The sequence below is a fragment of the Anabrus simplex genome, chromosome 11, assembly GCF_040414725.1.
Source record: "Anabrus simplex isolate iqAnaSimp1 chromosome 11, ASM4041472v1, whole genome shotgun sequence".
Classification (NCBI taxonomy): domain Eukaryota; kingdom Metazoa; phylum Arthropoda; class Insecta; order Orthoptera; family Tettigoniidae; genus Anabrus; species Anabrus simplex.
The window spans coordinates 36,655,734-36,681,962 of record NC_090275.1 but is presented as its reverse complement, the minus strand read 5'-3'; the positions used below and the strand labels follow the sequence as shown (position 1 = coordinate 36,681,962).

Here is a 26,229-nt window from a genome sequence, read left to right as displayed (position 1 = left end):
AAGTTAAGTATTGAAAAAAGGTGGATCAATTAAATTTCCCTCTATTGTATGTTATCTCCTTTTAATACGGACCAGACATGAAGTTTTTAATGTTGAATACATGATCACAGGTTTAGCTGTACGTGACTATCATCACAAAATATGTAGGACTAAGACATTCCATAAACCAAGTTGTGAATGTGTGTGTGAGATATGCATTGAATACTGTGTCAGGAACCACACCAGTAAGTGCTCAAAGAGAAGATTTTCAATTAGCCAACTTTGTAAATCTTAGCTCCATTTGTATGCACAACTGTGCACCTCGATGGGGCAAATTTTGATAGTCCAAGTGTAATTTTCAAAAATCATGATTTCACTCTTTCCGATGTCCTGAAACTGAGGCTTTCCCAGGCCAGTTCTATGCCATAACACAATATTGAGATAATTTTGACTTCTAGAAGTTTCAGCGGTGCTTAAACTTAATTGTCTGAGTTTCTTAATATCAAATATTGCCTGGTCGCTGCTACTGTTCTGTGTTTAGTATGTATACGGAATGATTTAGATGTTGGTTGTAAGGTCATTCCTAGGTATATGAAAGCGTTGACAATTTTCAAAGGTTCTTCTTTGGAAAGAATAGTGTCTTTCTTTGTAGTTCTTCCACCTTTCTTAAATACCATCTGGACTGTTTTCTCTAGATTTATGCACATTTTGTTTTGTGTGGCCCAATTTATTAAGAGATTGAATGAATCTTGAAGGGTGTTCTTGTTTGGTGATCCTGAAGGCCTGCAGATTGCGAGGGGTCGTGTGGTCAGCACGACGAATCCTCTCGGCCGTTATTCTTGGCTTTCTAGACCGGGGCCGCTATCTCACCGTCAGATAGCTCCTCAGTTCTAATCATGTAGGCTGAGTGGACCTCGAACCAGCCCTCAGGTCCAGGTAAAAATCCCTGACCTGGCATCAAACCCGGGGCCTCCGGGTAAGAGGCAGGCACGGTACCCCTACACCACGGGGCCGGCTATGTATATTGCAACCCTTGTAGAAAGTAAGGTCTACTGTACTACTACCATTTGGTGCAAAGTATGTCTTCTGATCTGTTCTATTTGTGAGTGTGAAGCCTTCTTCCTCCATGGAATTTAATAGTATCCTGCTTCTTTGCATATCTTTATCTATGCGACAATTGAAATCTCCCGCTAAAATAATGGAGTCTGATGGTTCTGATGTGTAGATTGCACTCATTATTGTTTCTATAATTGTATCTATATCACCGAGAGGTTTGAAGTACATACCCACTAGTGTGATGTCAGTTTTTATTTTGACATAGTCATCTCTGATTTTTCTTGATATTACATGTCCCATCTTTGGACTAACATAGCATGATAATCCACCATAAGGTCTTTTACCTGTTTTTCTGGGGTGTGTGTTGAATATTTTCCTTGCATTTTAACTGGTTCAGTTGTTAAAGTTTCTGTCAGTATCATTACGTGCTACTGTATATCTAGCATCGGAAAGGGCTGTTATGCAGCACTCCCAGTAAGGGTCGATCCGTCTTGGTATCGTTGCAGCTAATGTCACAAAATTCTACACACGCATTCTTAGTATTGACGTGAAACAGCATTCTCCATTTTGATGTGCTCAAGTTGATAACAGCACCACCAGCGGCCTTCAAACTCGTCACCAGAGATCCCAAATGACCTTCTGTATTTGCTGCCTAATCCTGTATTTCACCACTCTCTCCCATAAAAAGACTTCACAGTATGGTTCATCAGATTAATGCCTGTATAGTTCCTACAAACCTGTATGCCCCCTTTTCTCTTGTAAACTACTACCAGCACACTTTCCATCTGTAGGGAGGTGTGGTGAAATAACACCCATGATATTCCCTGCCTGTCTAAGAGGCGACTAAAAGGGGTCCCATGGGCTCTTAAAAGTGTGGCTTGGCGACCATGAGGCCCTTAGCTGAGTCCTAGCATTGCTTCCGCTTACTAGTGCCAAACTCCTTGCTTTCATCTTTCCTATCCGACCTCCCTTGTTCAACTCTTGTTCTTTTCAGACCCCAACGGTATAATGTATGAAGGTCTAGGGAGTCTTTCATTTTCTCTCTCTGATCAGTGTTATATAGAGGATGGTTGTCTAGATGTACTTCCTCCTAAAACAATAATCACCACCTCGTAACCCATCGTCGCCATTAAGACCTATCTCTGTTGGTGTGATGTAAATCATAATGTATTTCTTTAAAAACATTAAATTATAAGGGGCTGACAGATCACATTCTCTACACATTTTTCACTATATCTATCTGCCTGCAGTAAGAATTGCTAGAAGGGATAACTTGGGAGCGTGATTTGGAGACTCCAGGTTCCCTAGCGGCCAATTACTTGCGTCAGGCTCATTTTCAACTTTCCCATCTGACCTCACTTGGTCAACTCACGTTCTCTTCAGACAATGACAGTATTAGGTTTGCAAGACTTACGAAGTATTAAATTTACACACCTCTCATGGTGCTATCCTTTCCTTTGCCGATACGTTCAATCTTTGAATGGATGGACCATTTCACCAATTTTTTCCTCTGATTTAAGTTGGAGGAAAGTTGCCCAGTTGTACTTCCTCTTTAAATCATAATCAACCACACCATTCTAGTAAGTATATCCTATGATTCAGTGTTTTCTTAAATTTTATCAAGACGAATATAAGAACAAGTGTGAGGACTCCTCGAGTTCAAGTGCGCCCTGCCAGGCAGCGCTCGAGTGGGCAAGCTCCACATTACCGATCAGATGGTCTAGGAATGAAAGCAGAGGAAATGTATTACTCCGTAACTGGTAAGTATATATACTGTCTTTTAAAAAGCAATGAGAGATTACAATTAAAATACCACGGCAGGATACAATGGAAAAAATCATACATGGAAATAAGAGTTATGGCCATCATACATGTCGCGGAAAGCACAGGTTACTGGAGTGTGCATATACAGATAAATAGCACGTAATTCCAAGCATATTAAAACAAACATCCATAAATTATTTAAAGGTAATACTCTACTTACCAACTCAATTTGTCGGTTACTGGACTTTCGAAAGCTTGCGTGAAGATTTAGCGGCAAATGAGGGAAAATGTGAGACACTGCTCCTGGACATAATTTTCATCTCACACAAGAGATATCCACTTTCTCACCCTTCACTATAAATAATCTGATTTTACTATCCAATCATCAGAGAAATGAACATCACAAATTCTATGGTTACGCGTTAACTCAGTATCCTTCCGTGGAATAGCTTTGGTCCATATTTCAAATTGATTTCTATCCTTTGGTGGTGAAAAAAATCGCATATCATCCATAAGAGCAGTGTCTCATATTTTCCCTCATTTGCCGCTAAATCTTCACGCAAGCTTTCGAAAATCCAGTAACTGACAAATTGAGTTGGTAAGTAGAGTATTACCTTTAAATAATTTATGGATGTTTGTTTTAATATGCTGGGAATTACATGCTATTTATCTGTATATGCACACTCCAGTAACCTGTGCATTCACAGTAGACGTCAGTTATAGCGAGAATTCGTAACGGCAAAAAATTTACTTGCTATAGCGGATTGTCGTTAAATCAGATTTTTTTTTTTCTTAAAAGTCAGGAAAAACCCCACACACATTACAATCGGTATGTAACGGCAATCCGTTTGTTTAAAACTTGCATTACAGCCAGGCACAAAACTGTATGGCATGCTGAACTATTAAATTAATCAAGCCACATAAGATACATGCTTGAAGTACATAACACACAATGAACTGAGTTTAGGAACTGAAAGCAAAGAAAATTCAACTTATTCATTGAAGTATCTCACACAGTAACATCCCCAGTACTTTTCTATACCTAGCTTGCCGGAACTACTGGAGCACGTGTTGGATATATCGCTTGCAGTAGCGGGACCACAAACTACCATGCTATAATGGCAGAGTCCTCACACTTGGTCTTATATTCGTCATGCTTTTATTACAAGAACAATAGTTTTTTTATATTTTACAAATTGCTTTACGCTGCAGCGACACAGATAGGTTTTATGGTGACGATGGGATAAGAAAGGGCTGGGAGTGGGAAGGAAGCGGCCGTGGAAAACCATCTTCACGGCTGCCGACAGTAGGATTCAAACCCACTGTCTCCTGAATCCAAGCTTACAGCTGCATGCCCCTAACCACATGGCGAACTCGCTCGGTAAGAAGAACAACAGTGAATCACTGATTAAGAACTGTATTGCACTAACAACTTTTTATGGTTATTTCTGAAAAGGAGTTCAATGTGAGTAAAAGACACATAATATGATAAAATTAATTGATGTATTTTGGTCAATTAAGAAAAAACATACAACTTTTCACAATCTAGTCTTTGAGCTTCAGGTTCAGTTTGTCAAGGACCCACGAGTAATCCACAACTGTTGCTTTTGGCCACTGTTCAAATTCCTGCAATAAAAATGTATATTTTGATTAAATAGGAAACAAAATTCGAATTATTAGGCACAATTTTCCAATTCTTAAACATTAAAAAACAAAAAAATATGAAATTAATATAAAATTGAAGGGGGAGAGGGGTAACAAAGTCACAGTTTCCTCATAACCAAGCATGTTTACATAGACAGTTTTAACAGACATATAAATTCAATGTATACTACAGGAGGTGTTCCACACTGATTAACTCTTTCAAATCCTGCAATCTGTAGTCTGCCATAAAGCTTGGCGTAACGTCATTGTGAGGTAGAACATAGGCCTACCAACAAGTGTCGGCACATGATTTATTTACAGTAGACGTCAGTTATAGCGAGAATTCATAACGGCAAAAAGTTTACTTGCTATAGCAGATTGTCGTTAAATCAGATTTTTTCTTAAAAGTCAGGAAAAACTGCACACACATTACAACCGGTATGTAACGGCAATCCGTTTGTTTAAAACTTGCGTTTTCGCTGATTTTCATACTGCGGCCTACTTGTAAGTTCCACAACAACGTGAACGCGGAAGGTCAATTTCATTCTGAAGAATTGGAGTAGTTTCACTCCAGTGGCTTCCGTGGCAAACTTTTAAGTTTTCATATTCAAACAGAGTCACCTAACCTAACCTCATATGTACCATGAAAACATATTTCAAGCACAAGTGGAGTAATGATAACCTTTTCGCTATAAATTACTCGGGAATAGCTTTTCCGAAATTTAACCAGACACGAGAAAATACAGTGTAACCTTGTATTGCGCGTTCCTCATTAAGGTGATTTCTCGCTTAGCTCATCGTAAGTCCCGATTCACGTTGTATTAAATTTATTTAAAAATTACCTCATTTATCGCGTCACATAATTAATTATTATCCCTCAGTACGAACACATTTTTCTCAGCCCTGAAATTGTTCTTTATCATCCCTTCTGAAAGGAACGTGATTCCCACCACAGATTAGAGCCCTTGCCACAGGGGGCAGGTCGGGGGAAAGTTACACAAAAACGGTAAATGGCCTTGGTTTCTGGAACTTTAGGGAGTAAATTATAGCTTCGGGAAGCAAGCCATTAGCCTTAGAAAAGTTCAGTTTTGCTCTCTGGTTTTCATTGCTGAATAACCCAGTAAACCTGTTTGTGCTTATATTTTGCATTCCATTCAGAAGTTAGAAATGTATTCTGTGTTGAATGATGCAGTGAAGGGTACCAATATTTGTCGCGTGATAGACTATGTAAGGATTAGGAACATAATCGTGTGAAGTTGACTAGCGTGGTGCACATTTGTCTTGTGGTAGCCCTATTATAGATACTGAAAGAGTCGTGAAATAGCTTATTAACAACGACAAATCCAGGAAGTGGACAGGCATCTGCATCCTTCAACGGTGGTGTGTATGTTGAAACTCACACCGTCAAATTTCGACTCGAGTCGATCAAAATGTTATCGCATTCAAGTTGACGGTCAAAGTCATTTCTCTCTCACATGGCCCAGTTTAACGGCCAAATAATTCATGGTCAAAGAGTGTGATCTGCAATAATGCAGTGATATTTTACGGCGCCCCACTGCAAAGGTTTTTATATTTGTTATCAGGTATTTTACACCCTTCTTTTTAATAAGCCCCAGTGGGAAAAGTTTTCATATTATCTCTCGTCTTTTTCACGCCTTTTAATACTCTCATCGCATCTTAAGAAACAGTAGGTAGCCTATATCTAACTCTATACCAGTACATACACACGACATAAAATGCATGCATTCTCAGAGCATTGATACTTTGTCAATATATGAATTTTTCATCTAAACAAAAACAAAACAAAACAAAATAGTCAAGTGTTTATACATTCGTATTAGACAGTTTTTATTAGTGTATTCAACAGTACGTTTTCTTGCTTAATGCATTATCTTTCCTTGTCCCCTGCAGAAACGCCTAACGAGATTTACTTAATAAACTAACCTCCGAAATCAGCCATCCACTCTGCGCCGTATCTTGAGGTTTACCACATTCTTGCTTAATTTCAGTACATAGTTCTAAAATTAAGCGATCATTTGCTTTAGCCTTTGTTTCTAATGAGTTAACTACTGCTGTTGGCCATGTTATTTATGCATTTATTTCAAAAACGTTCTCTTTCATTTTGAATTGTGCTTATAGAACACCAGTCGACGAGTATTACTAATAGACTCCGATATTGCCTTAAAGTTTGAATGTCGACGAGAGAGCTCACTAATGCACATAGCACAAAATATATACTGAAGATGATCGATCGCATTCAATATAACCGCTGGAGTGCATAAATACTTATAATGGAAAAGATCACGCACACTTAATCGCTCGTAATAATGGATGCATCAGTGATCGAGTTCTCGCTGTTACCGAAGGATACTACACAGTTTAATATAGGGATTTTTAAGGGACAAAAAAAGCTGCCGTTATAACGGAGTTCTCGCTATAGCGGACTTCTACTGTATTTACATCGTGTCAGAAGCAGTTGAATATTTGTCCTTGTCTGCCCCAGACAGGTGAGGCTCGATGCATATGTTACAGCTGACTGAATGTCATTCACACGGCACAACCGTTCTCCTTTTGTTTGCTTACAGTCAAATATTCCGCCTGCCTCATAACCTTTTTACTAAGAATTATTAAAGATGCATCATCACGTCAACATAAGAACTCTTATCATCAAACTTTTAATGGAACTATTACGAGTGTACTTTATGGCTTCTAGGACTACATTAAACACATACAGGTACTGTAAAACACTGAAAAATCAGACAGGCAATTCAGAACCGGAGACAAGGAATACTGAGCAATGGTGTAAACATTCTCCATGACAACGCTCACCCATATGTTACACGTTAAACTGTCGCTCTCCTGCAAAAGTTTCAATGGCACTTCATCACCTATCCTGCAGTCCGGACTTGGCACCCAGTGACTAACACTCGTTACCTAGGTTGAAAAAGCATTTGGCCGGTAGGCAATTCAGTACCTACAAAGAGGTGAAAGATGAGGCATGGGGCGATTACGAATGACATGGGCATACAAAAACTGTCACAGCGTCTACAAAAATGCACCGACTGAAATTGTGATTATGTAGAAAAATAGGTAAATGTTCAACCTTTAAAATGATGTAAATACACTTTTATAAACGGTTCTCAGTAATTATTTAAAAAAATAGGAGACATTACTTTCAGGATTCCCTCTCGTATTATCATATTTAGATCCGTTTTTCCTTTTGTGTTTGTTCTGCATTCTTAATATTTTATTTAATACCTGTATTTCTTACTTTATCTTTCTTCCCATTTTCTGTATTTATATAGCTTTCTTCTTATCCTACTCTTTCCATGTCAAGACTAAAAATCTCGGTGGTGGTCTTGAACAGACTTTCGACGAGTTACCTCCATGGTTAGTTCCGCGAGTGGATATAAGTCTACATCTACTCCGTGGACCCAAGGTGAACACGGATTCCTCCATTTATCGGAGGTGTTTTCAGAACTTCGTTCACCAGTATCCGGCCGCGAGACATCTCTTTACGGATGGTTGCAACGTCAGAGAAAATGTTGGTTGCTCTTTTGTCACCGATGATATGAGCATGAAGATCTCGCTTCCTAGAGTATATAGGGTATATACTGTGGAGCTTTACCCCATCTTAGAAGCTCTGCAGGTTGCACTGGGTGACGAAAGAAACCACTTTCTTATGTGTACCGACTCGTTAAGCTATCTGCAGTCTATTGAAATCTGTTTCTCGCAACACCCACTGGTGTAGCAGATTCATGACCTTCTGGCCAGGTTAAGTGATGGTGGCACCAGAATCACTTTCGCGTGGCTTCCAAACTACGTTGGGATTGCGGGAAATGAACTTGCGGTTGAAGCTGCAAAGGAAGTGGTACTTTTACCTCCAAGAACTATAAATGTACCTGCTAAAGATATTTGTTCTCAGGTACGTTGACCATCTTGGCGTCCTGGGAATCGGAGTGGGTCGTTATCCGAACTCCCAACAAGCTGAGAGCATTAAGAGGACAACCACTATGCGGCGGTCCTCTTTTTGGCCTTCATGGAGAGAGGCCACAGTACTGTGTAGGCTGAGGATATGTCATGGACGATCTACGCATTCTTATCTTCTAAAGAGGGAAGATCCCCCCCTCCCCCAGTGTGTTCTTGTGGTGCCGAATTCACCATGGCCCACATTCTCACAGAGTGCGCCGATCTCTCTGGCCAAAGATGGAGCCTCGGCCTGCGGGAAACACTCAAACGCACATTAGATGATGCAACTACTGGTGATCTCGTCATCCACTTTATGTGCGACAGTGGATTAATCAAGGGTATGTAAATTGCAAGTGTTCTGTTACTCAGGAACGCACATTCCTTATTGATCCGTTAGAGATTTTTCGGCTTAATTCAATACCATTTTGTTTTATTTTGTTCTTCTTTTCGAAATTCCTTTGTTGAGTAAATAATTCTGTTTTGTTTTAAATTTCTTTTCCACTTAATTTGTTCAGAGAGGATGATTTCTCTTAAAACAAAAATTACCACCACCACCACTCCATCAAGGTGGCCCCTCAATGTCTGTTTACGTCTACCCTCTTGACGAAGCTGGGAAGTAGAAAGTCTATTTTGCATATCTGGATGCCGAGAAAGTATCAGATCACATACCACACAACCACAACACAATGCCTCAGAATTCTTCATCAGCTCTGTGCAACTGCTTTATTATGTGGCAAAAAGCTATATCTACGCCAATGCAGCAGTGCCTAGTAACAAGAACCCTATCACCACTTCTGTTCAATACTGTGATGGAAACCGTTAGGACAGATCTGCATCAACTGATAACCCTAGACCAAAGTCTACACTCATGATGTCATGCTACCCACCAATAACAAATCTGATCTTTAATGCCAAACCCATGAATGGAATGATTGGCACAATATGGGCTGCAACAGAACATAAAGAAGACTGATACCAGGTGTCAGACCCACAAGAAATTGGAACAACCCAAGTTGATGGTGATGACTTGCTAATAATAATAATAATAATAATAATAATAATAATAATAATAATAATAATAATAATAATAATCCCATGGCAATATAGCGCTTGACGGGCCTTGGCCTACCAAGCGACCGCTGCTCTGCCCGAAGGCCTGCAGATTACGAGGTGTCGTGTGGTCAGCACGACGGATCCTCTTGGCTGTTATTCTTAGCTTTCTAGACCGGGGCCACCATCTCATTGTCAGATAGCTCCTCAATTATAATCACATAGGCTGACTGGACCTCGAACCAGCCCTCAGGTCCAGGTAAAAATCCCTGACCTGGCCGGGAATTGAATTCAGGGCTTCTGGGTAAGAGGCAGGCACGCTACCCCTACACCACGGGGCCGGCAATAATAATAATATTATTATTATTATTATTATTAATAATAATAATAATCGTCACATAGCCTGTGTGCAGGAATTTTGATGACATCATTTAAACTGTCTGCATTTCAATTTTGTCATTCTGTTTTATTTATTTTTTAAATTAATTTTTGTCTTTAACAGTGGTGAAGTTAGGACTTGTGGACCTCTCTTACACTTAACTACGTCAATGTACAAAAAAATTGTGGAAAATGTTAGAAACATAAAAAATGTAATTTATACCATAAATTTAAAATAAATGCAACTACGGTGTCGTAGCAGGCGGAGAGGTGATACTCCGACGTGGCGCATCCCAGGTGGGGGATAGGGGGGTCCTCACCGGCTTGCCGGCGCACTTGAGCGAAATAAAATAGCTCTCATGGACCAAACACTCAATCCTCAGGGCTAACAACCTTGAGTAGACAAACTGTCACCCGCTAGGGTGGCCTCATCTACATACTCATTGGACTCAACACGAAAGGAAATATTAATACAAAGAATACCCCAGGTTGTAACAAATCCACCCCCACTTGTGATGAGGCAAGCAGGTCATCGGATTCTGGGAAGCCTGCACCTTCATGTACTCCACCATGCAATCCCCCCTGTGGGTGGGGGCGGTAGAATAACACCCACGGTATACCCTGCCTGTCGTAAGAGGCGACTAAAAGGGGCCCCAGGGCTCTGAACTTTGGAGCGTGGGTTGGCGACCACGGGGCCCTCAGCTGAGTCCTGGCATTGCTTCCACTTACTTGTGCCAGGCTCCTCACTTTCGTCTATCCTGTTCGGCCTCTCTTGGTCAACTCTTGTTCTTTTCCGACCCCGACGCTATTAGGTTTGCGAGGGCTAGGGAGTCTTTCATTTTCACGCCCTTCGTGGCCCTTGTCTTCCTTTGGCCGATATCTTCATTTTTCGAAGTGTCGGATCCCTTCCATTTTTCCCCTCTGATTAGTGTTATATAGAGGATGGTTGCCTAGTTGTACTTCCTCTTAAAACAATAATCACCACCACTCCACCATGCAAACAACAGCAGAAAAGAAGGAGAAATAGCACCTACTTGGCTACAGTGAACATCAACTCGTTGGTAAAGACTGGTAAACTTACACAGACTCTAGACGTACTGAACAAATATAACATCAAGATTGCAGCACTACAAGAAACACGTTTCACAGACGAAGATGCATTTGAATCCCAAGGATACAGAATATACAAGGGGAAACCAGGCATCAGGGTGATGAAGAGAATCCCACATCTTGGCACTGGCTTTGCTGTTCATCATAGCATGACTGATCACATAATAAGGTTCACTTCACCTAATGGTAGGACCTCGTCAACATCTTTGAGGTTCCACAATAGGGCATGTACCATAATGAACTTTGATGCACCCACAAACGACACAAATAGAAATGATCTTTAAGCAGTTGAACAATACTGGAGCATTCTAGAAGAAACCCTGGACAAGATCCCACAACATCATACCACCATACTGATGGGCGATTTCAATGCACAGGTAGGAAAGGAGAAAAAATATCGCAGGAAAGTGGTCCTCTTCCCAGCCCATAAGAGGACAAATAAGAATGGAGAACGTCTTATAGACCTTTGTGACAAATATGGTCTTGTCCTAAAATCAACTGCCTTCATTCAAACACCTGCCTAGGAAGGCGAAGACATGGAAGAGCCCAAATCCACTACTAGATGTATTCCAGATAGACCATGTGGCCATGGACAAAGAGCATCACAATGAGAATCAGAATGTCAAGGTGCTAAGGGGTGCTAACTTAGACTCGGACCATTACCTATCTCTGGTAAAAACCATCCTACAAACACTGAGGAGGCCACCTAATGTCGGCAGAAAGGCTAAAGTACCAAAGTTCAACATTCTCCGACTGAGTGATGAAGACTGTGATTTCAAAGTCACTCTGAAAGAAAACACACAGAAGCAAGGGTGGCCCAACCTACAAAAAGCTCTACTGGACGCTGCACACAAGGATTGTACCAATACTCTTGCAGGGTATTTCAAACAGCTCCTCAATGCAGAGGAACCTAAAGAGAGACTCACATTCTCTGAGCCTCTTTCCAGAAACCGAGACTCCACACTGCCAACCATTGAAGAAATAAGGGAGATTATCAAGAGCGTAAAGAACAACAAGGCCTCAGGTGAAGACGGTATAGTAGCGGAGATGTGGAAACTTGGTGACGAACAATCCATAGAAAGCATCCATCAGATCATAAAGGATATTTGGGCAAAGGAGACCTTACCTGAGGAATGGACCTCAGCGGTGATCCATCCTCTACACAAGAAAGGTAGTAAGATAGACCTCGACAACTAAGAGGCATCTCTCTAAAATCGGTTACGTACAAGATCTTTTCTAAAGCCCTGCAAACCAGAGGGGTCAGTCAACCGGATTCCCAATTAGGTGAATATCAGGCCGGTTTTTGCGCAAATATATCTTGCACAGAGAAGATACAGAACCTCAAGACAATCCTGAGGTACAAGAATCATGGCGGACACCAATGGGTAGTCATACTAGTGGACTTCCAGAAGGCATATGATTCAATAGATAGGCAGACCCTCTTTTCCACCTTATGGGAATTAGGCCTGGATGAGAAGACCACCAGACTAATCCAGGCTACGCTGAAGAACACCACCTCCAAAGTAAAGTTCAGAGGTGAGATCTCAGAGAGTTTCTCTATCCAAACGGGAGTTAGACAAGGTGATGGAATTTCTTGCATTCTCTTCAATTGTGTTCTAGAGAAGATTATCACTGCCACATTTCCTCCAAGAAGTGGACTGAAAATTGGCTACATGAAAGATAATCTCAGTGTACCTTGCCTGGCCTTTGCTGACGACCTTACCTTATTAGCCAACAACATAGAAGAAGCTACTCACCAGCTACAGAGCCTCTATACCAGGGCTGGCCACAACGAGGCTCGCGAGCCGCATGCGGCTCTTGAGTCAGTCTTTTGCGGCTCCTGACACCAACCATAGAGTAAAATTAAATGATATAAGTAATAATAATAATAACTTAAATGTTTCCACCTTTTCAATACAATATATTCACAAATTTACAAAATTATACGGTACTAGTTTCGACCCATCTAGGGGTCATCATCAGCCGTATTGAAGCAAAGATCATTTGTGGCGAAATCCTAAGATGGGTCGAAACTAGTACCGTATAATTTTGTAAATTTGTGAATATATTGTATTGAAAAGGTGGAAACATTTAAGTTATTATTATTATTACTTATATATTGTTCAATACGGACCAAAAACATGAAATTCATAACCATCAATTAAATGATATAATTAAGGGAATCTAACGACATCTCATGGCTGGCGGCAGTCAGTAGCAGTGATGTGCGGCTTAACGTTATTAGCGCTGTAGGTCAGTGGTAAGACATGGGAGGTGAAAATAGTTCTGGCGCCTTCCATTTGATAGTGCTTTGATCGGGAGTGTGTGTCAGTGAGTCAGTGTCGTGAGGTGAAGCCAGTCGCGTTCACGTCAGTACAGTATCCACACTAGCTACTGCCTATACGTGAACGCGACTGGCTTCACCTCACGACACTAGCTCACTGACACTCTCTCCCGCTCAAAGCAATATCTTCTTTGTAATTGGCCCAGACTGCATTTAGCTTTCATAGCAAGTTGAAGCTTTTTGGGAAAGACCTTCAGACTAAAACATTTTCTCACTTCAAATGTTTGAAGAAAATTACTGAAAGCTTTCCTGACGTTCAGGTGGAAACTGAAGATTACATGAGTAAAATGTCTGGTTTGCTGAAGAAATCAATGCAGATTTAATGATTTGAGATCACTTAAACCTTCATTTTCATTCCTGGAAAATCCTTTTTCTGTTGATGTTGTGGCGATGGCAGTCCTGTTTCATCACCATTAACAAAGGATACACCAACTGTAGAGTTGGAGCTACAAGAACTGCAAGAGGACGAAGGACTAAAAGGACCCAAACAAAGTGGCATTTCTACCATAGAATTTTGGAAGAATGTTCCAGAAGAAAAATACCCACTAACAAAAGTGTGTGCTAAGAGACTTATCTCAATCTTTGGGACTACTTATGTGTGTGAATCACTGTACTCAACGATTAAATTCATTAAATCTACATATCGATCTGAACGAACTGATGAACATTTAAGCGAACTTGTGTGAACTGCACTTACCAATTATCAGCCAAATTTCAAAAAACCAACAGCAAAAATGAACACCCCAAAAAAGCACTTCTCCAAAATAAAATCTCATTCATTGATGAGTACCTGAAAAATAATGTACTGTGTAGTGTAGAAAATAAATGTCCCTTCATTTGTCATAAAATGAAAAACGTGTCTTCATTTTATAAACCATTTTGTAAACATGCTCCCAATTTTTTGTCTCCTAAACTTGCAGCTCCTGGAAGTAAGGTTAGTGGCCACCCCTGCTCTATACCATAGCAGCTAAAATCGGCTTGAGGATCAATATAAAGAAAATTGAGTTCATGACTAAGATAAAGGGAGTCCCTCCTACTATGCCATTGGAAAACACCACCATTCGTAAGGTTCCTGCAGTGAAGTACCTAGGGGAGTGGATTTTAGCAACCGAGGATGAGACATTAGCAATAGACACCAGATGCACCAAGTTGGGAAGAATCTACCATACCTGTAAGAGCATCTACACATCCAAGTGCCTTTCTAAGAACCTTAAACTCCAACATTACAATTCAGTAGTAAGACCGTCTGTACTGTACGCCTCTGAGTGTCTTCTGATGAACAGAAAAGGTCCACTGAGGAAGCTAGAGCTCAAGGAACGAAAAATACTGAGAAGGATTTTAGGACCAATAAGAGAAGGGGATGGTACTTACAGGATAAGGCACAACAATGAGATCTATGACCGTAAAGAAGACAAAGTTGCATCCATGAGGAAGAGGCGATTGACTTTCTATGGACATTTGACTCATATGAGTACTTACAGACTTATCAGCAAGATCTTTACCATTACAGGCAAAGGGAAAGCGTCCAAAAATAAATGGATCACCACAGTGAAGTCCGACTTAGAACAGCTGGGGATTTCATAACAAACCATACAGGATTGTGTATTATTCCGGCAGTTGACCTTTCAAGGTGTCTTTCCCGAGTCTCTCACCAGCAGACAGAGTACAGGCACCACCCGACCGAAGTGGACCGAAGAAAGGAAACAAGCACACAGCTTTGCTTTCTGGGTGAAGAAAAAACAGAATTTCCATACAAGGAGTCGAAACGAGCCCCGTGGTCCTCAGTAGGCCCAAACGACAAGAAGAAGAAACGCAACATAATAATTATACCAATATGTACATATCATTTTGTCAAACTGCTAAATGAAATTTTATGTAAAATAAATTTAAATTAATTTACAGAAAATTAACTAAGAAAAAACCACACACACACAAAAAAATCACTCGTCAAGATTCACACAGTTGGTTTATGCATCTAAGGGGTACTTTCTGTAGGAAAACTACTACTGCGGATGTTATTTGGCGCAGGGTTCCATAATCTAGTTCCCTTCACAATAAATGAGTGGTTATAGGCAGCTGACCTGGTAAAGGGATTGGCAAGTGTAGTAACAGAGCGTGTATTAGTTTAGTTTATTGCCTTTCTTATATGGCGGGGCTCAGGCTATGAAGCCTGCTATTATGCCAAACCATATTATACAACAGCTTTATACAATTTACAGAATAATGTACATAAAATAATTTTTTACATATATTTCTAAAAATCACTAAAATTAATTTACTAACCTCTATAATTTTGTAACCTTATTGATAATTAAGACCTAATTATTAAGTTTTTACGTTAGTGAAATCTACTTCTTACATATTTGAGTACCACATTAAACATTTCCTTTTAAATAGCTTCGGATTGCCTATGCCTCTAATTTCAGCTGGGATTGAGTTCCAGGAATGTATGGTAGCAGGTATGAATGAGTTGTTGTATGAGTTACTGTGGTGAATGGGAATGTACAAGAGGGAATGTGTATTATGCTGGTGAAAAGAGAAAAGGTATGTAAAGTTTGATGACAAGAACTGGGGAGTTCTCTCAGTTAGTGATCTGTACACCAACAAGGCTACATGAAGATTTCTGAGTTCTTCAGATTTCAGAAGGGAAAGTTGCTTGTAATAAGGTGTGACATGAGTGTCATAGCGTAACATAAATATAAATCTGATGCAGGAATTCAGGGTCCTTTGTATCTTTCTAATTTATTCTTTCGTTGCATCTATAAATACAGCATTACACTAATAGAATATAGGGAGAACTAATGTTTTTATAAGCCTGACTTTCATATTTAACAGTAAAATGTTATGGTTATGTTTACTCTACCAGAAGGCAAAGAAATGGCCGAGTTTTAATTACATTTTTCAGGTAAACACCAAATGTGTCAACAGAGATCTTTTACACAACAAAATTGTACAACATGGAGTGCCAAATGGACTTCATTTTTTTTTCTGGTTCCTCAGAAACTTGACTGTTCTGTTGGGTTTCAACCAGCGACCTTGAAAATTGAAGGCCGGCACTCTATCAGCAAACCATAGAAGTAGCCATCACTTCCCTAGTTAAATAAATTCTTCACATAGAATTATCTAATAAAAATTCTCACCTCTTTTACGATTTCTGGAGATTCATCTGAAACTATGTAGTCAACCTTCTCAGCATCCATTGTTAATATAGACCTGTGAATGAAAATAAGTACAATTTTTAATCAACAAGAGATACAACAATATTAATCATTCTGATTCTAACTACTTAATACACAAAAGATCAGCTGAGAAACTTTTAAATGTAAAAATGTCAATCAATTTTATACTATACAACAGAGAAATTGATGTCAAAAAATTCACTATGGATATCAATCTACGAGTTTGATTTCTTTTGATGAACAGAAGCAATGCCTGCACAAAATGTATATATATATTATTATTTTTTTTTTTTTTTTTTTTTTTTTACAAAATTTGCATTTTTCAGACAGTATAAAAAGAAGATTGTTATTCTATGATTCTGGGCCATGAAAGTTTTAACATCTATTCTCTCAGTTTCTGCCCCACAACAGAGCTAACCTCACAAAACACCAATTTCATGCTACGAGACAACCCAGACATCATTCTTCCTGCCGACAAGTGATCCACCACAGTCATCATGAACTTTAAGGCCAGACTGGAGAGAAGTAAGCTCACCGAACAAACAATTAGTTACCCCTGGAGAAATCACTACAAGCATCGTACTGTGCAACTCTGCCTTCGCCTGAATTCGGTTAGGCAGCGAGTCCACAAGGTTGTGCAGGTATGTCGCATCCAGGTTAAGCCACTCAATGAGGATTTGATCGCCAATTTGACCAAATTGCGGGGATGCCGATGCTGGTGTTGGCATCTCATATCCTTGTGTTCATTAATGGCGCACATGTTATACTGTATGTACTGCTGAACTTATTCGAAATGTCTTGTATACACATCTTTTTGAAATTGTTATTTTGCAAGTAAATGTTGAAAACAAATATAATTTGTGTTCCTTAATTTTCCGAATAAAGTTTCCTATCAGTTTGCTTCTCCTGGCTAACGGTTAAGTAGCTCGGAGGTACAAACCTCGTATCTACAGGTGTATTAGCATGAAAAGGGGCACATGGAGGACAAACGTCTGACACATGTCCTCGAAAACCATCGGCACATATTTCAGCAGAAATTGAATGAAAAATGTTGACATACTCATTTTAAACAGTTATGCAGATTTTTTAAAAATGTGCAGCCCTCCACATGGGGTTGGCATTAGGAAGGGCATCCAGCGGTAAAACTGGATGAAATATGCATCAAGTACTGACCCAATAAACTGGGAAAAAGACTAGGAAGAAGGAAGAAGAGGATTGTTGTGTGCTCCAGTTATGAACTTTGTGGAATATGAATGTGAACAGATACGGTATCCTGTCTACACAAACATACAATTATAGTGTATTTCTCCAAATCCAAGACAACGTTTTTCTCTCGGAATCTCACGTGGAAAATCAAGGGTTGTCTTGCATTCGCGACTTAACAGTAATGAACACCACTGGCAGCTACCATGGTAACCCTCCCCTCCCCCACTGCATCGTGATTAGGTCTATAGGCTACATTACTAGCTGTGGCAACAGGTTGTACAGTGCCTCTGTGTAAAGTCACTGGTTCTTGGGAGATAGTGAAGACAATGACATTCTAGTTGGTGTAAAACAGAGACTCAGCGCAGGCAACCGACAAACCCCAGAATAGATTTTTTAAAAATTTCCCTCTACAAAAACGATTCTCAAATCCAGAGAATGGCATCAGAACATGCGAGCCTTCAAATTCTTAGAAAGGCCATGGCTACTCAGTGACAAGAGTCTAATGTACCTGACACTTAGTAAAATTAACAGATTTACAGACAGCAGTTATATTTTCGTGATGGATCTTCATATCGTAAAGACACATGAACATGTATTGTTGGCAAATTTTCAATGCATTTTCGTCCATATTATGATGTTGATTTTAAGTCAATGTTTATTAAACACGAGGAAATGAAGAATAATTTTGCAGCCACAAGAAAACACGGCATAACTAAAGCCAATGTTCCGCGTTAGCGTGAAAACAAAGATAGCTTAAAAATGCATAATATACATAAAAAGTATACAGTGGCCCGCAACAAGGAAGTTTTATAGAAGTCAAAGATGAAATTGTAAGGTATGTGCGTGAAAAACGCAAGGGCGGAATGGCCATACCGCGGCACAATAAACTTGTTGACCTTTAACGTCCGTGTTTTCATTATACATTGTTAGCCGCTGAAGTTGATAGAAGCCAGCAAGCAAGACGTGCGTCTAGCGGCAGCCGGTGATAATGCTTGGTGGGGAACAGCTTAGGAGTTAGAGAGTTTCAAGTACGTGGGAAGTATCATAGAGGAAAGTGGAAGAAATGACAAGGAAATAATTGAACGGTGTGCACGACAAGCAGAAGTGTACTTCTTTATTTGATCAAATAAATAATTTGTAATTTTAAGAAGTACATTGAATTTCAATACTGGACTCATAATGATAATGATTACTTGTAAAGCAGGACTGTTCCTGAAAAGCGTCAGAAGCCTGGTTAGGAGCAAGGATATCCCTCAGAGAAGCAAAAGAGTGATATATAGGACGTATTTTATAAACTTGGGTAATGAGGCAAAGAGCCGTACAGGAACTTCATTTCAACAGCTTTCAGTTGACTTAGTTCTCTTTTACGTATGAAGTAACTCTCCAGACTATACGTCATGAAGGGCAGGAGATAAGTCTTAAACAGGGTCTGTTTAAGAATATTGAGAATATTCTGGTGAATTCTTCATTGAAAAGCAATTTAACAATGTGAAGATGCCATTCTACTTACTATTTCTGACATTTGTTGTGGTGAATGCTAGTCATATATTAATCGTATTGACAGATGGACCACACCTTAGCCCTGTTTCACATGTTTAAGAAGTGTTAACAGCCAATATGGATCTAACAGGAACCAAATATGGTCAAGTTCATTAATACATCAATGAGCTGTCATAGGTTGGGGAGGGAGTGGAGAGAGGCAACTCTATACAATCACTCTCCATCCATTTCTGGCAGGACATCAGAAAACTGCCTGCCTTCCATGCCCTAGGCAGTAGTGTTGGCTACTGAGTGTATAATTCAAAGCAGTGTATCAATTCATTCAACTGACTGAATGAATCAAGTTGCAGGAAAGGCAAGGTTACGGCACACAATTCAGCCAACTTGCAGCAGACCTGTGAGGGAAAAAAAAACACCCCCTCCCCACACACACCCACCCGGAACAGTGGACAATGCGAAATTCCGCTGCAGTGAGACATACAGAGCCATAGCACACTGAAAGAATTGTTCGCTATATGGACTCCTGCTCTCAGCTCATTTGAAAATAATACTAACTTGCATTCACTGTCCTCTTCTTACAGGCAGGTTTAAATAATAGTTGGTTTTATTTGCTCTGTTAAAAAGGTAGTCAAAACATAATTCGAAAGTAGCTAGTAAGTACATGGGCTATTAGGTTATTCTATTTATTAGTTTACTGAATCTTAGTATTATAATTTGGTTGACATTTGCCAGCTAATTCAACTCAGCTCTCTAGCCTACCCTATGACTATGAGTAATGCTCATGACCACTGAAAATTATCTGTTTTATATTGGGAAGAACCATCCAGTATTCTCTCAGTTCGTATGTCACACCATTGCATAAGATTTCAATCTCGGCACTGGTATACGTGGACAGTAAATAAGCGAGGCATCTGATGCAATAACTTAACTAAACAGATGTTGAATCAGAAAAACGTGAATACAGTGAAATTTCCAAGTTCTTAGAAATCATTTCAGAAAAGACTAGACAAACAGTTGATAGGGAATTTGCCACCTGGGCGACAGCACCAAATGCAGATCATTGATAATTATGTGTACAAATATTTTTTCATCTAATTTATATACCTATTTCATGGAGTTGTCATTGTGGTGGGGGGAAAAAAGCTTTGTAACATCAAAACTTAATGCGAAGAGGTGGCTGCAGGAGAAACCTGAATCTGAAAGCTGGATGATGCATAGGAAAGCAATTCATAGTATGAAGACCAGATGGCAGCAGCGAGCACTGAATGCTGATGTCATATCAGTTCATGCTACACAGATGAAATGGGAACGGTGACTCTAATGTGTTGTGAACTGGATCGATATATCGATTCAGTAACGTGAATGGAATCAAATAAATCGATTATCCTATCACTACAAGGCAGGCACACATGGTCGCAAACGGATAAGTTCACTGCCACGACAGACAACGCTGTACAGGAAGATCGGTGGAAGATTTTGCTTACTTGTAATGAGTTTTGCATGTCATTGGGCATAGTTAAGAATATTGTGAAGAAGAAATTGTTATATCGAAAAGTCTGTTTTCTATGGATGCTTACTTCCAGAGAAGAAGGAATGATAAGAGGGTTCGCACTAGAAATAAACTTTTAGTACATATTGAAGAGGGGTTCGTGTCTGCAACACCTGCGTTGGTACAAGGAATATTGTGTCGACTTCTTACTTAACACGATGCCACCTTATGAACCATTCAAGAAAGCACCAGTATACTATGAAAGTATGTACTTTCCAAAACCCATGAAATTCAAGATACTAAAGGGCCACAATTGCTTGAGTTCAAAGAATGCAGCATTACAATTAATGCTCAGTCATACACTTGGGCAATGGACAAACTTACACCAAGCCATCATGAGGAAGCATCACAGTATGTTGTCACCTGATGTCATTATTCCTCAAGACAATGCATGTCCACATGTTGAGAGGATCATGAGGATCCATTATTGAAGAAATGGTGGGAGCTTTTTGACCATTCACCCAACAGCTCTGACCTGGAACCTTTGTTCGGGCCTCTAGAGAAATTTCTGAAACTTCCAAAATCATTATGTACTCAAGGTTGCAATGCTGGAATAGTTCAAACAAAACCACAATCCTCCTTTTTGGATGGTATCTGTCACATGGCGAAGTTGTACAATGCACGTCTAAATGCACAGGCTGACTTTCTCTCCTTAAGATGATACTACATTTTTACTGCTTAAACGCCTTGAACACTGCTATTTCTATTTCCTTTGTAATTTCATGCATTACTAAATGGACCTTGGAGGGTTTCAGTTGATCGCGTCTCAAAAGACCGCAGGAAAAGTAATTTAAACAAACCATAAAGATGCGCAAATACGATTTAATTGACAGACTAAAAAGCTATGCTACTCCTAGTCTGGTAATTTATGATGTTTGTGGCCGTATTTCTTGCAGAAATAATAAAATGAGCTTTTATAATCTCCTTAAAACAAAGTTTATCAAACTCCAATCAACTCACCCTCCATTTGCAATTATATATCTGCAGATGAGTTTCTGATGACTATGGTCTTCAGGACGAACGAAGAACGACATGTTTATCAATGCATTGGGCAGAGGAGGCAAGGGAAGTGAACTTGTATCAGGCGGCTTCTCAGGCTCATCCACATCCGTGTCTGAGTCGGGAAGTGAACTTGTATTACGTGGCTTCTCAGGCTCATCCACATCCGTGTCCGAGTCGGGAAGTGAACTTGTATTACGTGGCTTCTCAGGCTCATCCACATCCGTGTCCGAGTCGGGAAGTGAACTTTTATTACGCGGCTTCTCAGGCTCTTCCATATCCGTGTCAGAGTCTGGAAGTGAACTTTTATCAGGTGGCTTTTCAGGCTCTTTCACATCCGTATTGGAGTCTGGTGTAGAATTACAGGCATTTGCTCGAACTCTGGAAGAGAAAGGGACATATCATTACTTATTTTTCACAGATTTACCATCAAAGATGAAAGTTAATGGCTACTTATGAATATCAATAATATTCTTCCCTACAGGGAGAAGCTTGGATGTGGTATGAACTGAATCTTGGAGACAGAGTACAAGATGAAAATACTGCAGGGCCATGATTATTTGAGTTTCAGGACATGAGGTATCGTACATATGCAAATACTACTCACTGTCAAATAATCAGCGCACCCTAATTTTAGGAGAGAGAGTTTTAAAAAAAAGAGGAAAACTGGCTTTAATCTCTGTTTTATTTACAGGAAATTAATCCCACATAATGACATACTCCAAAATTGAGTAAAACAAAAATTTGTTCTTAGAAACATGTCAAACTTCATATGCTGTTGCAAAAGCATCTGGGACTCTTATCTATAATAACAAAAGAAATATGCATATTTAAAAAACGTGAAGTACAATTTTCATCAATTCAATGTTTGTATGTGAAATAAAATATTTAAATCATTATTTCCATTGTAATCACTAGCTGTAGAATGGTATTTGTCATTGCCATAGTACTACAGTGTGGCATCCTTAGTTCTGCCACGTGAATTCGCAATGCTACAGTTTTTGAAGGATTTTCGCCCAGTGGCAGCAGAATAGAGTCGCATGCACTCACAAATCCAAGTGATATCTGGCCGCTTGATTTTTCCACTCTACGTGAACTGTGTTTTTCATCAGCCATCCACTGTGTATATTGCTGTTTCAGTGCTGCTTTAAATGGCTGGTTTATACATACATCTAGTGGTTGGAGGATGGATGTTACACCTCCAGGGATAATCACCAAATCAGTTGCCAAACATGCATCACCCAGCCAACCATAAGGTCACTGTCCATCCACCCTTTCAGATTTCATCTCATAACTATGCCTTTCACTAATTATTTTTGAAATGGTTTTACTTATAAATATCACATAAGGTGGTAGTGTTCATCCAATGACAGTACATGGATGTTCCAGGTGTAAATTTATTACATAGCACTGAAAATTTACTATATTTTCTTCGTAATCACTTATCAGACTGAGATTAAGAGATACATAGTTCCTTCCTCGTTAAGCACTTCGCCCCACCCTTCCCCTTCCATTATCCAACAAGCAAGGGACAAACCTCAGTTAAATATACTGTATATGATTGTCATTTTGTTCAAGCTACTACCTTGTAATACTGCAAACTCACCACATCAATCAAGAAGTAAAATAATAATAATAATATTATTGGCTTTATGTCCCACTAACTACTTTTACGGTTTTCGGAGATGCCGAGGTGTCAGAATTTAGTCCCACAGGGGTTCTTTTACGTGCCAGTAACTCTATCGACACAAGGCTGACATAATTGATCACCTTCATATACCACCAGACTGAGCCAGGATCGAACCTGCCAAGTTGGGGTCAGAAGGCCAGTGCCTCAACCATCTGAGCCACTCAGCCCGGTAAATCAAGAAGTGAAGCGAAGATGCCAAAAGATAAAAGTGCTAAGAAAATGCACATATCACAGTGGATTTCAGGATACCCCTGACTTACAAATGATTGATGCGCTCACGCCAAGTATGTAAGAAACAGGTATGAAGCTTAGTTGTTCCTTTATTTATACTTTGATATTTCTTGACAGTCCTTTATTTGTGTTGGTTAAACGCAGATAAAAATGCTGTTCTTAAGCAACAATATCTTTAAAAATCCTGAATGAGAACTTACTAATTATCACTTTCATCTCAAGCCTGTGGCCTTGTTTTCTTTTGTCAGGTGAAATGTGAAAATAGTTTCAAGTAGTGGAACGTGGAAACAGAAAGAGAAAAAGAACACCCTGAAATATAGTCATAACAGGGTCCAACTATTTCAGTCATTTTTCTATAATATCAAGAACACTCTGCTGAAGGCAGACTGATTCGTTACTGATTATTTTTCCCTTCTGGTCTTCTGTATGCTCGATGTAAGGAAGTTCATTTCTGTTACTTAGAGTTGACTTTTGTTCCTACTCATTAGGATTGCAGACTGCAGGTAAAAAATCAAGTTACATAAAGATACAGCTAGTTATACAGTAAAAGCCTCATTAAAGTTGCAGGTTAATCCCTGTGCTGTGCCTGAGCCTCATGTAAGCGATAAGCTTCTGTATAGTTTTTGCTTCTTATCTCTCGCTCTCTTTTTTTGAAATAGAATTTGCTTTACGTAGCATCGACACAGACAGGTCTTATGGCAACGATGGGATAGGAAAGGGTTAGAAGTGGGAAGGAAGAGACTGTGGCCTTAATTAAGGTACAGCCCCAGCATTTGCCTGGTGTGAAAATGGGAAGCCACGGAAACCATCTTCAGGGCTGCCGACAGTGGGGTTCGAACCCACTCTCTCCCAGATGCAAGCTCACAGCTGCATGCCTCTAACCACATGGCCAACTCGCCCAGTTCTTCTTATCTCTAACTGATTGGTTAAGTGTGGGGGTCTTCAGTTAATTTTCCCTGAGGTCCACACTGATGGTAATATTACTATAAAGGGGGCTCCGTGGTACAAATATTTGGCTGAGTAAGACAGGCGCTTATCTTACTTCCAGTGATTGGTTATCCGTATAATAATTATAGAATATATTGTATATTAGTATCCATTAACTCTGTATTTCCATGAATTTTAAAATGTACAATCAGTAGAGTGTTTACATACAATACATTTGCATAGACACAACAATTTTTTAGATCAGTGATATTTTAAATTCAGTTAAAATATGCATCATAGGTGTCTTTAAAAGTATCATGGATTTAGGTATGAAAAAAATGTAATTTGTTTGCTCAGAAACTAATGAAGAATAATTATAGTTCCCATTAGGAATTGAAGATGCGATTTCCAGAGTTTACTTTCCACCTGTTGTAGTCATTCAGGTATTGTTTCAATGGACGGCTTTTCAACCTAGCAGGACTTTGCTCCCAGAGGCTCACCCAGGTTACAAAGGTAACCAAAATGCTGCATCACCTACACTCACACCAGAGGAATTGCAACAGGCAGTTAACTGCTACAAGAGTGCATGTGACCATTTTGGTCTCACCATTAATGTTGAGCCACATCCTCCCCATCTATCACTGCATAAATCAGCATTCCAAGCAATACCTTAGTGAAATATTCATGGGGAACAATATTTGAGGCCCGGATCGTGTCGACTGGGCAAGGCACATACATAACCCTGAGCTGAAACCCCCCCCCCCCCCCCTTGTAATCAGGGAACAAGGGCAAGACTACATCTATTTGAAATAAAAGAAGAAATGGTTTAAACCAGGGGATTTATTAAATAAATATGAGAGAAAAAAATTAAACCAAGAAAAGAAAATCACACAAAATAAATAGGGAAATTAATCGTAATACCGATGGTCATACCTTGTTCTTTTTCACATAGTTGAAACATGGCGTGAAAACTCACTAATACTCTTCAAAAATATTGATACGTAATTTAAAATGCACACTGCTCCTCGACACATCGCTATTACAATACCAGCAGCTTCCTTTCATCATAAACTATTCAACCAGGTCGCCCGTTTTACCAAGATTCAAATATCCAAGGCACTGCATCCTAATCACATCAGGCAACTGACAATGCGAAACGTTCGCACAACAATAAGCAGTGCCGGAGAACAAAAGGCAGATAAGAATAACGACAGATGAGACTGAGCACAGCCTCCATGGACCAATCAAAGCCAAGACAAGACCCAAAGAACACAATAGGTACGCCCATGTGCAAATATGAAACCAACATGGCGGGTACTCAAGCTGAGCATCAGCCATGAATAATAAATAAATATAACTCTGCGCTGAAAACCAAACAAGGTGCAGAATTTGAAAGACAAATACAACAGGTCAATCGGCATACCAACCTTTCCTCTCCCACACATTCAAACTCACATGCATACCACATTCACACACACAATGAGGGTATCGGGAAAATAAAACACGAACGGCCGTTCAGATTTCGTAGTCAAATACAAACCATAAATTATGACTCCACGGTCATTACCAGTGGGTCTCACGTACTCAAATGTTTGCGTGCGGCGTGCAATTACACATAAGATCAGAATTGGACATTACTTTATTCACATCACTG

At 39.7% G+C, this 26,229-nt stretch overlaps 1 protein-coding gene across 2 annotated transcripts in view; it reads right to left on the bottom strand.

Moving 5' to 3' along the window:
• Nucleotides 1-4,304: 4,304 nt before the first annotated feature.
• Nucleotides 4,305-26,229, bottom strand: part of LOC136883548 (DNA repair protein XRCC1) — a 59,794-nt gene continuing 37,869 nt past the window's right edge. For both annotated transcript variants that reach the window (XM_067155922.2, XM_067155923.2), the window contains 3 exons: nucleotides 21,689-22,108; nucleotides 16,435-16,507; nucleotides 4,305-4,425 (listed from right to left, as the gene is read on the bottom strand). In XM_067155922.2, coding sequence (XP_067012023.2) covers nucleotides 4,345-4,425; nucleotides 16,435-16,507; nucleotides 21,689-22,108 — 574 coding nt within the window. In that variant the 3' untranslated portion in view covers nucleotides 4,305-4,344. The remainder of the gene's footprint in view (nucleotides 4,426-16,434; nucleotides 16,508-21,688; nucleotides 22,109-26,229) is intronic.